The 12,376-nt window shown below is 36.5% G+C and overlaps 1 protein-coding gene and 1 long non-coding RNA gene across 5 annotated transcripts in view; one reads left to right on the forward strand and one right to left on the reverse strand.

Moving 5' to 3' along the window:
* The window catches only part of PDLIM3 (PDZ and LIM domain 3), a 29,981-nt gene that overhangs the window by 11,127 nt on the left and 6,478 nt on the right, over positions 1-12,376 (forward strand). For 2 of the 3 annotated variants that reach the window (XM_025471780.3, XM_025471782.3), the window contains exon 4: positions 7,924-7,991. In XM_025471780.3, coding sequence (XP_025327565.1) covers positions 7,924-7,991 — 68 coding nt within the window. Of the gene's footprint in view, positions 1-7,363; positions 7,552-7,923; positions 7,992-12,376 lie in introns of all 3 variants that reach the window. The other variant, XM_025471781.3, reaches the window with a different exon arrangement.
* Positions 88-11,736, reverse strand: LOC118351044 (uncharacterized). 2 transcript variants are annotated; one of them, XR_004805835.2, is made up of 4 exons: positions 10,494-11,734; positions 9,081-9,319; positions 7,593-7,858; positions 88-5,829 (listed from the first exon to the last, which is right to left on the reverse strand). It is a non-coding gene; the product is annotated as an uncharacterized LOC118351044 (long non-coding RNA). The 2 variants fall into 2 exon arrangements; XR_004805834.2 differs by lacking the exon at positions 88-5,829 and having other exon boundaries at positions 6,391-7,858; positions 10,494-11,736.

Raw genomic sequence — 12,376 nt, forward strand, 5'->3', positions numbered from 1 at the left:
GTCTTTTTACATCAAGAAAAAAGAGAAGTATCCCCAGGCAAGTGCCTTGTTAAAAGACAAATAGGTTCTCGGGATAAATTTGGCTATGTCTACCTATAGTTCACTTATTTTTTTCATTCTTTATGATGGACTTCCCCCAAAGGACTATGACATAATCCAAGAAGTTTAAAATGTGAAAACAAAGCAAAATGAAATTAGGGTCTACCATTTGAAACAGGTGTCTCTAATCTAATAATTATTGTGAACTTCAATTCTTCGAGGTCTTCATTCAGATCTTATTCTACATCCTTTTTAAATTCCCAGTTCTGGCAATCTGTGATTAAGTTTGCTCTACAAAAAAGGGCTTCACATTATGTAATGATGGTGAAATTCTATCCATGCAGTAGAATCACAAAAGATAGAGGATTTTCCCTTGAGGCAATTCTAATGAGCTACATTAATCTAATAATCTGATGCTTATCTGATTATGTCTGCTTTCAAGAGCTCCAAAAGAACTGAAATTAAGCCAACCCTCAGTTATGCTGTATGGGAAAATGTAATTAAGAAAAGGATTTTAGAACCTCTCGTTAGCCAGAGGTTTCCCAAGTTTAGAGAGACAGAAATATAAATTGGGTAACCTTTTTTAAACAAGTATTCATGCTAAATGGATTAAATATCCCCAAGCTGTAGTTTCCCTATATATCTCCTGAAAATGCATTGAAGACATATTTGTCACTTATGCTTCAGCAGCACTTCCCTTTCCAGGATCACCAACTCCTGAATTCGTGCTTCCAGTTTTTCATCCTCTCCATAAGCCTCCACTTTCTCCTTGATAAAACACATTTAGCGTAACAGGTACCTGTTTCTCACAGGGCTTCGCAAAGATTTAAATTATATTTAAATTAAATTTAAAATATTTAAACTAATGTAAATTTTTAAAATTTGAAATAAAATAATTTTTAAATAAAACACTGTAGAAAAAGAACTTGGTACATAGAATTGTTCATAGAGGTATTCAATTTAATGGGAGCTCGCGGTGATACCATTCTAGTTCCTACCCCCTCCCACCAGGCCTTGATGGGCAGGCCTCTGGCATGTGATAGGACTTCCTGGACACCAGGAATGCCTTCCACATTACTATTGCAAGGGTCGTTACAGATTACTTTGGATTGAAACTTTATATTCAGTTCAGATACAATCTCCTCCAGGAGAAGAAGCATCCTCAGTAGCTTAGTCTTTAGAAGGTATGAGTTTATTAGGTCCTTGACCTAGACTTCTAGCTGGAAGAAAGGAAGAGCCTGGGCCTAAAAGAGGAAAAGACAGGCCCCCAAACTGAGGGAGCAGGATATGGAATATCCACGAAGATGGGAACTGCTGTGTCTGTTCTCTTTCCTCAGAGTCTCCCAGGTATGACACACAGCAAGCACTCAATAAACAGCTGACTCATGAGTGAAAGGATCTGGAGGTGAGGCTCTGCCAATGCAGTGCCTTTTCTAACCCTGCCCAGGAGCACATCTGGGAACCAGTTCTCAGAACGGTGCTCAGCTGCCTCGAGCCCCAGCTGCTGCAGGCTAAGAGTGGTCATGCAGGTTAAGTGGGATTTAGTTCAGGTAAGAGCTCAGCTCTTCAGGAAGAGAGAGCAAAAGATGAAATGGATGAGATAGGTAATAAATGTGGAGAGAAAAATAAATAAATAAATATAAATAAATAAAAAAATAAATGTGGAGAGAAGGGATCTGAATGCTGGTGGTGGCTTACCCCCTGGCATCGGACGGGGATTGGTGAATAATAACAATACTTCTAATCAGCATTATCTTTGATAGAAGGAAAGATTGTAAGAAGAAAAAGCAAAGCTCTCCAGGCAGAGCTGTCACTTATAGATAGTCCTTTGCAGTAATGCCCAAGCCCACCAGCTTCCTCCCACCTTCATCAATTCATCACTTACAAGCAGCACATGAAAAAAAGAGATCGTCATGTGGTGTCTTAAAAAACAACAGAAAGCAAAGTTTAAGGCTCACATATATGCATTTACTGACCACCCAATCTCATTATCACCAGGAAAAAATGCATAAAATTCTGAATTTCCTCTCCATATATAGTACACATCCAAAACTCTTCTGCAAATTATGCATTCACGTATTCAAAATTTCTCCTAATTTTTAAAATCCAATTTCACCAGTATGAGATGCTAAGATATGGGTTAAATGAGATCTGACCAAAGTACCAAATCTCCAGTGATCCCTGATCATATTGCAGGGCCTGCTCTAGCATGTGGGTGACTCAGCAAATATTTATTAAGCACGAGGCTGAGCTTAGATCAAGATGGGAGCCTGTGTTTTGCTAACATCTCTCCACAATTGGAGTTTAAGGGAAATTGTTTGAGTTTCCTTCTAGAAGAACCCCCTTTTATAAATCTGCAAGTACTAATTTATGACCATGATTATCCTAAGAACTGGATTTTTTAAAATAGCCCTAATTTTAAATACTCTACCCTCTCGTCAGTCATGTATTAGCCCACACGTCCTACATTTTGGGGTTTGGCAATATGGACATTTAAGATATGAAATGGGGAAAAGATAGAAAATGAAATAGTTTAAAAAAAGAAAAGGTCAAGATTAGGTTAAAGACTCTAGAAGCCAGTCAGATGGAGCCTTTGAACGTTCCTTTACTTTGAGTCATGACTAATTCTTACTGGCACTCCCTCCAAGAGGCCAGTGTTTGAAGGTCTCAGAGATAAGAACCATTTCAATCCTTCCCCTAATGGGCCAAAGGATTCCTGTCCTTCTGATCCTCAGGCCAGATTTCTGCATGATCCGTTCATATAACTTGGCACTTCAGGATGGACATTCCCTACAAACATAGCTAAATTTCAGCGTAATCCTTGCTATCTGAAATGCCAAAGCAGAAACTTAACAAAATGTAGTGATAAAAAAAGAAAAAGCAGTGAATTTAACTTGTAGCATGAGAGTGGAGAAAAGCTAAACTGAGGTTATGTTTGTCTTATTTTATCTTTTTAGTTAACACACTCCATGCAAAAAGAGGTCTTGCAAAGAGAGGTCTTCCCTCCACCCTCTAAAAATGGGACCTCTGCAAATAAAACAACTTTCTGGACAACAAAGATGTGTCATCTGAGAAACAAATGCTATTAATATATCATGCTTTCAGATGCTACTGTAGATTAATAGAAAAGGTCATTGAGCAATAATACAATATTTGAGTTCTTGTTTCTCAACCCAAGTGAAATGTTTACTGTAAGTTTTGTGAACTCTGCTATTAGAATATAAGACTCTTTCATTTTAAAAGTAATATATATCCATTAGGGGAAAGAACATTATATCCTACCATCCAAACCCAGCCACAAATAACAAAAAGTTAATGTATTTCTTTTCAGTGTTTTCTCTATGTCTAGCTTTAGGTCTTGAGGACTTTTTCATACACAGGTACAGTAATAACTGACATGAAATTTAAATACTGAAGTTCTTTTTTATCCATGCTATTATTAAATTGTTAAACTTCGTTTTAATGATTTAATACATTTTGTTTTAGCAATTTAGACTTGAATCTTAGGCTTGAAAAGCCTTAGATGCTATTCTAAGCCATTGAATAAATGTTATTTATTTATAAAAAGTTATATATTTATATATAAAGAGCTAGTTCCAACCGCTGAATGAATGCCTTCCATATAATCCTAACTGTGGCCTATGAGCAGACATATGCATTTTCCCATACAAAGCATTATTGCTCTACACTAAAGGGATATTTTTAGAGCTCTGTGTCCTTCTCCAAAGCTGACATTCTCAAATAAAACATTACCCCCATCTTTGTTTAATGTAAGTTGAACAACTCAAAATTACAATGTAGCTATCACATACAAGAAAGATACTTTTCAGAAACAAAAATCATTCTTTTCTAAATGAGAAGATAGCTGTTTCTATTTCCATAAAAGGACTGCATCCTTGCCATAGAAGATTTGATAATCAAAATGTTTTAAAACTACACATAGAATCAAGTGAGATACGAGTTGAAGTTGCTTATATTTTCAAAGGATACCTTTATTCTACAATTTGTTGATGAACTGGAAAGTGGACTGACTACACAAAACAAGGTTTCTTAATCCCCATTTCCCCAAACTCTTCCCCTATTATATATGGGAAACACCTGAAACAGATCGTTAAAAAAAAAAATGATAACGGTGACTTTATTTTTCATTTGAGGGCTGAGCATGAGCATAATTTATGAACAATTACGATTGTTCAATTACAATCATAATTGTTCATACATTACAAACATGATAAAATGATAAAATACTGTCAGTTTCTCAGTATGGCTTGATCAAGTATACAGTCACTTGATATAGTTTGTGTTATTTCCCCACCACTTTTTTTATAAGTAAATAATACATATATGCACATTATCAAACCATGTTTCTGTTGGAGCTGGTAATTGCCTCAGTTCTTGGCCTGAATCTCCATCTCTGGACCACTTCTTCAAGTAAGTTGAAAGGTGGAAGTGTCTGTGAATGCTGTCACTGCTAAGGTCATTTTAAGGGCTTAGGAGATGGCTGTCATGACCCGCATTCTCCCCGGGATCAGCAAATCCCTATCCAGTTGCCTAACTTTTCTCTGGCAGCTCTAGAATTTTATGAATTCAAGCTATTATTCCTTAAGATAAGCTCCTAACATTTAAAAATACTATTGAGAATGCATTAATTAAGAATTAATTATTGAATTCCTAAGCGCTGAGAATCATTCGGATGCTTTTGTCAGGGTAAAATAAACACAAGAGCTGGACTATATTGACTGGTATATAATTTTTTATGGGAATTTTCTATTACTAATGATTTTCCAGAAAAAGTGAAAAGGAATTGAAGGGGAATAGCAAATTTCTCATTGGTTTTGTCTCTTGATTCTATTTGACCATCAACAATGATGTAACACTTGGATAGAATGTTCCCTCTCTGTGCCATACTCAAATTTGTTTACCTTTGATGTATCCACTTCATCCTGCTTTTTTTTTTTTTTTTTTGGAATGACTCTAGCAGCCCATAAACTAATGCTTTGCAAAGCCTAAATACAAATGTTTGAAGGCTGTATGAGAAGCACTTCCTTTCATGATCCTTTTATGATTATGTGCAGAAAATAGAAGGGTTTTTTTTTATTTTAACAAATTACACATTTGCAACTTTTACAATATGTAACTGAAACTGAAAACAGCAAAGAAAAAGCTTGGCGCTCATTAACTCAGATGCTGCTTTTTGGAAGCACTACTAGATATTATTAGTGCACAAATATTTCCAAAGAAGTTGCCTCATTTACAGGACAGTCACCATCCATGTTTATTTATCATTTTAAGACTAACAAGTGATAAGGGCAGAGACTTTTTTCACCACAAAACCGTCATATTACATTAGCTAATTTTTAAATTTAATTCTCTTTACCAAGGTCTTTAAGGCATACTTAAACACACTTAGTTAAAAAAAAAAAAATCCACAAAGCTTGAGTCCTTCGGTTGTGCCTGAGTCACTCTTTTAATTAGCTTGAGAAATTTATAATACACCAAAACTAAATGAGGCAGTTAGCTTTCTGTCTATTTTCATATCAAAAAGAGGAACAAAAGTTTGAGTCATGGCCACTGTAATTACTTACAATTATTTCCAGTTCACTTTCTTCATGCGATAATAATGACTAATCAGAATGGTTAATCATAAAAAGCCAATCAAAATTCATTATTAAATCAGCCAAAACAATCAGATGGTACCACCATATCAATGTTTGATGACACACGTTTTCACATGTTGAGGGATCAGCATTTTTCTAAAGCCACATTTGGTTGTTTCATTTTTTCTGCAACCTAAGAACAGAAACTATATTGTCACCCAACCAACTCCTAGGCAGTGAGCCACTATTCTGGAGGTAAAAATAATGAATCAGTAAGATATTAGTCAATCCAACCACACTATAGGATCACAGGCTACTGTATTCGATTCAGACTTTTCAGGTTCAAGAGGCTGTTGTATACTATGCTGTTCAAGGTGATGGGAGAAAATCTACTCTTTACCACCTCACAGATTTTTCAGGTACCATGAGATTTGAGGCACTGGAGTCAAAAACTCAACTAGTATTGGAGCTGCACCTCATTTGCCTGTTATAACTATTCTTTTAAGTGAGCTCTGCCAATAGACCTAGCTAGATGGGGGAAAAGGGACGAGACGTGTGATTGCTTGCTAAGAACCAAAACAAAGCAATTTGTGGCATGGGTCCCTAAAGGAAGTTGTTGTTCTCAAGCACAAGACTCTGTGCAAAACTCTGGTTCTATCCCAAAGAAAGGAAGACAACCTCTTTTTCTAACAAAAAAGCATCATCCCACGACATCTTCATTTGTGATGACAAGAAGAGAAAAAAGTGACATGAGCAGAATATCACAAGACCTTTTTATTTTTTTTAATAAAAACAGCCTCTTTTCAGTAACCTTTCAAAGAATCATAAATGTTTGTACTAGTTGAAATCTGTGTGAAAAGCTGGTGGCACATTCACAAAATTAAACGAAGTCAATGTGAGTGTGTGAGTGAAAATATTGGAAAGATTTATCTTCCTGATGCTGCCAAATGAAAAAAAAATTGGAAAGAGAATCAGTTTGTGTGTATTTTAGCCTTCCCATTTGGTTTTCTTCTGTTGCTTAAAAGAAAAACATATTTAATGACTTTACAAAATTATAAATCTATATATAAAAACTGGAAAACCTCTTGTGAGGAAAAACAGTCTTTTAATTCTTATTACTTGTTCTAAATTTAAGGTTAGACCTTAGTGCAAATCAAGAATTTTGTGTTTTGTGGTAGGTATTAAGAAAAAAACAGCACTTTTACTTGGGTTAGTTAAAATGAGTTAGTATATTTATTCATAAATGCTCCCTCTCTTTCTGTGTTTTGCTCTTCCATTTCCTAAAATGGAGGAAGTTTTATTAAGATATTAATAGAAGAGAAAGCATATGTAAGTCCTACTTGAGAAAATGTTAAGTATAATAATTATTCTGAGCCCCGAATCTCATTTCTGACACAGAATTTCTGTATTCAAATGAGTCATAGGAGACTCGCTTAAAAGCTATTGATGTCAAAGTCAGCAGGGCCAGGTGAAAGGTATAAGGTTCGAATTATTTCAGAATATTTAAACAAGGTCAGTTCCTTTGCACCGTTTGGTGGCTGAGTCCAGCACATGGAAAGTTCATGGAAAATGTAGAAAGGTTTACACTTCCCTCCGCCTTTAACCTCACCATGAATCTTGCAGTAGGGGAAGAAGCCTTGATTAACAATAGCGTTGCGGTTGGTTTGCTCATTAACGGCTTTATTGTGCATTCTGTGGCTCTGTGTATTTTGTCTGCCATTGTACAGGAGTTCAAACCCATTGGTACCGCGCACAACAGAAGGGCCCAGCCTTTTGTTGCAGCAGCAAACATTGATGACAAAAGACAGGTAGTGAGCGCTTCCTATAACTCACCAATTGGGCTCTATTCAACTAGCAATATACAAGATGCGCTTCATGGACAGCTGCGGGGTCTCATTCCTAGCTCACCTCAAAAGTAAGTACCCAACCCAGTACTTCTGGCCACCATGCTCTTACCAGTGACAGTGCGGTTTCTTTTTCTTTCAAAAGTCCAGCTCTTGCTGTTTTATTTTTACTTTCCTGAAGGCACATCAGATTTTTAAAGACAAGCATCTAGAACATGGGTAATGTTCTGGAGTCCAATCTGCTGGTTCCTGAACATCTTTAGTGAACAGATGCTTAAAACGAAGAAATTGCTCTGGTTCCATTGTCACCCTTTTAGTTATGTCCATGTTTGGTGGTAAATAATCCTCTCTGTACAATTATCATTCATTTACTTTTATCTAAAAAAAAAAAACAAAAACAACTGTCTTCCACTGAGGAACTTTTTAACCCTTTGTTGTTACAGGATGTGAACTACTTTGAACACAAGCACAATGTTCGGCCCAAACCTTTCATAATCCCTAGCCGAAGCAGGTCATAAGCTCTGAGATTGTGATATCTGGAGTGCATGTTTCTTTAATAAATCCTTACTAATCAGTTAAAAGAGTAACACGTAGGTGTTTGGAGTGATTCTGTTCATCTTGAAGCTTATTTCAAAAGCAAAAAAAAACAAACTCACTTCACACAGCATAGGAGGCGACTCACCTCCATTTATGAGAGTAAATACTGACAAGATTATAGAGCTGTGAAAAGTTAGGCAATCACCTCGTATATTTATAACTAATACCCCTGCTGTTCTGAGGATCCCATCCAGAACACAGTGACCTTTGAGGAAGGCAGGTGTACCCCATTCCCAGGTCAGGAAGACTCAGCCAGCAGAAACAAATCTGGAAATCAGCCCCCGGTCAGGAGTAAGGAAGCAGATGGGGCCCTGTGGGAGCACTGGTGCAGTAGCCCACCTAAACACCTGCCTCTCCCTGCACCACCAGCCCGCTGGGGAATCCCACTCATTCTAGCTCTTATATAAACATCTTATGGATACTTGACAAGAAAGAGAGGCCACTTGAAAAGGTACTTTTCCATGTGGGGGAAAATAAGTATAAGGAGAGAGCTGGGAGAAAGGGGGTATGTTGGTTACCCTCACAGATAACTGTACTCACTGCAGTAAGAATGAGCAAGCTCTTCCTGGCTGTCAATCAGAGAAACAGATAATCTTCAGGTGACACTTTTCAAAATAAATATCTTCTCTAGAAATTGTACTCCTAACCCAAGGGGGGAGAAACTAATGCCCTGTGTTGGCACATTGGAAAAGAGTGACTTTAGGAAATCTTAAACCCATTCCTCTGACTTCAGCTACATTAGTCAGCTCAAAGGAAGGACGTTGGTGGTTAGGATTATTGACTAATGATCTATATCCAGTGTCCCAAGCTAGTGACCCATCCAATTTACAGACAGTGTTTTGTGTAATCTTCCTGTTGTTTAAAAAAAAATGAACTTAAGTAAATGCCATAAGCTGAAATATCTACTCCCCATCCTGTCAAGATGCCCATCACTCCTGATACCTGGCTCATTTTCATACATGTGTAACCCTGCTAGCCTCTAGTGGTATCCAAGTTATGATACCTGGTCTAGATGGTCAGTCATCAACTGATAGATGATCTCCTTGTTCAGACCCTTCCATAGCTAGAGTCAGGGCCAGAGGATTATCTCAAAATAAGCTGGACAATTTTGTCATATCAGACTCAGACAGGAGCAATAGAGTCGAAGAGGAGGAGACGATGCTAAAAAAGTAGTGGCTACCAAGTACATCTTCTCCCACTAGAATGGAGCACCTTATGTCTTCCCAGCACCTAGAAACAAGGCTGGGACAGATCAAATGCTCCATAAATGTTCATTAGATAAAGGAACAAAATCCCAAGAGTACCTGATAATATTTTCTGAGTGGCAAGAAGAATCAAGAACTATCCCCCGCTCTCCCTCATACATGCAACTCTGCACAAGCCTTTTTTTACTTCCCTTCTTTTGTGTTCTGGTTCCCATTCCCTTTTCCTCTGAATCTTCTTCCCTATTTGTCCACATTCAACAGCTTCCCAGCCCCGCCGTCAAAATCATAACACTAGATTAAGAGCTAAAATGCTATGTTACTATTCAATAAATATATATACAACTTTCTAAAGAAGCACAGTAGAATTAATACACTTGCATTCTTTTGAGATTGGTTTAACTATAAGTTCACTAATCTGAACTATAGGACTTCATGGTTAGAGTCACACAAGATGTTGCCTTTGCTAAAGACCAGTAACACTTTGAATTCTATAAAAATTCAGGGGAAGTCTGAGAGATTCAGGTAGCTCATGGCCTTCTTTTATACTTTTCACTTTAATTTTAATATGGTGACAAGCCACTCATACTTTTGTCATTGAAAGGTATTTTTCAATACTGCTGAATTGGGAGAGGAGAGAGGAGGAACAGGGATGAAAAGGTTTGCTTTAAGACAGGCACCAGAACACAAATCTTAAAGAATTGTAAAAATACCTCTACTACCTTTCCTTTCTTCCTGTGTCCCCTCACTATTTGCCCTAGCTTCTGAATTTCTTGCTCTTTACCAAATGATTCTTTGTCAAAGTGGAACTTTAGGTGGCTACACCCAACCATCAATGAACAAGTTTTTAATCAGAAGTAAATGGGAGATGCTAAATTGTTACTGTGTTAATCTCCTCAGGGCCATACTGCTAGTTATGGTTCTTTTAATTATTTCATAATTGAAGCATATTCAAAATTCAGTATTTTCATAGGCAAATATGTACATTTAAAATTTTTATTTTACAGATCCAAATGATAAAATAGAATCCTGTGAGTGGTTTTGGACAGGTCACTTCCAGAAGCTTATCCCCCAAAAAAGGCCAGGGAAATTAGTTAGTTCTCTGTCTGATGATCTATGGAGGCGAGAAGTAATTGAGTGTATCATCAAGCTTACAGGTGGTCTTGCTAAGTCACTAAGTCAAAGTCAAAGTCAAGAATCTCATTAGTACTTACCTTTCCAGGTCACAGGAATAGGTCATGGTGACCCATGATACTGCCCACAGTGAATGAGGTCAATGAAAACTATTTAAAGAATCAGTTCAAGAGATCTTGAGAAATTGTCTCAGAAATTCATATAAAGATTGTTCTTATTTACTTAGGGTTTATTTCTTATCATTTCAATAACCATGGGCCCCTGAATAGAATAATAAAGAAACAAGGCAATAGAAGGCACAATCCTTACTTGAATAAAATTACATACACAAGCATGCTATATACAAGAACACTAGTAATAGAAAAAGATTACTAATTACAATTATAAAATAAGGTCTATCAGTAGGTTCTGATTGCTCATAGTTTATCTACCCTATGTCTAGCTCTATGCCTGGCACACCGTAGGGTCAGAGGAGCTATAAATGCTAGCTGACAAGGTTCACTATTTTAAGCCCACTCTCCCAAGATACAACTCAGTGTTTCAAGTCCTAAAAATCACAATTTAATATGCTTCATTTTACTTAGGTCAAGTCAATATAAGCCTGAGTAAACTGCACTATAACTGAAAATTCACTTTTAATCTTTTACCAACTGAGGTCAAGGTCAGGAGCTAGGACAGTGTTGAGCCTACAAAAATGGTAAATAAACCACTCTGCATTTTATATGTGATTAGCTAATTTACAGATTGGGTTTTAAATAGGCTCTCAACAGCCAGGAAGTGAAGGAGCACATCCATATGTATGTACTTGCCTCATTTAGGTCATCAAGGTGGTTTAACTGGATAACACAAGACAAAAATTTTAAAAATCCATTAGTGGCATGGGTTGTGTAGACTAAACAGGCTACAACATTGATGAAGTCAACAAAATCAATGTCCAATATCCTTTCAGGTTTTGCTGTCTATATGGCGTTCAGGTTAGCATAAGTAGCCCTAGAAAGTAAATGTAACAGCCATACTTCAGCCCTAAGAGAAAAAGAACTTTGACATAAACACGTCATACAAACTGTTCTCTGACTGGGGTTTATAGCAACACTAACCTGCAAGCATGATAGAAATTTACAAATACTAACATTTCTTTTGGCTTAGTCTTAAATGACTGTGCTTAAAAAAGAAATCTTAGCATATTCTTCTTGTAAAATGAACTTCTTATTCTGCACTTAAAATGCATGTAGAAAAGTGACATTTTAGTCATTGGTGTGCCAGCTGTGACTAGATTTCTATCTAGATTCATAGAGAATATGAAATATCTCTAATTATTCTTGCAATTGCATGATTGGCCTTTCTTATGTTTTAATAATAAGTCTCCCCAATTGATCTTTAAAAGGAAATGAGAAATATGCATGTAAATACACGTGTGCCTCCAAAATGTTACATGAAATAGCTATGAAAGAAATATAGCTTAGCCCTAGGTAATATCCAAAGAGTCTAAGACCACCTTATTTGCACTCTAATCAATTAATTTCAAGGTGACAAGCATTTATTGGCTCTTTCTAAAGCCTGTATCAAATCACTGAACAATTTATTAAAGTGTATTTTCACAAAGTTAAAGAATGAAAGTAGAGAAAGTTAAAATGGCAACTATAAGACATTTACAAAATAGCTTTAAAACATAATGTTTATCATGGAACCTTTAAATTGCTAGTTACTTTTCAATAAAAGCATAACTGCATTGTTGAAACATACTTCTTATTTTGAAATGTTTAGCCTAAATTTTTTATGGGATCTTCAGGCTGCATAGTTCCTTATATTTATGAAGGATCATTCAGTAATATTTTAATTTTAAATACCACAGCCCATAAATGTAAAAGGACATCCAGCCAATGTCCTGCCCCTGCATTATTTGTGACGTGGGCAAGCTTAAAATTATTTGGCCTATTTTTTAAAAAGCAAAGATTGTTGCATC

This window comes from Canis lupus, chromosome 16 (genome assembly GCF_003254725.2).
Source record: "Canis lupus dingo isolate Sandy chromosome 16, ASM325472v2, whole genome shotgun sequence".
Lineage (NCBI taxonomy): Eukaryota > Metazoa > Chordata > Mammalia > Carnivora > Canidae > Canis > Canis lupus.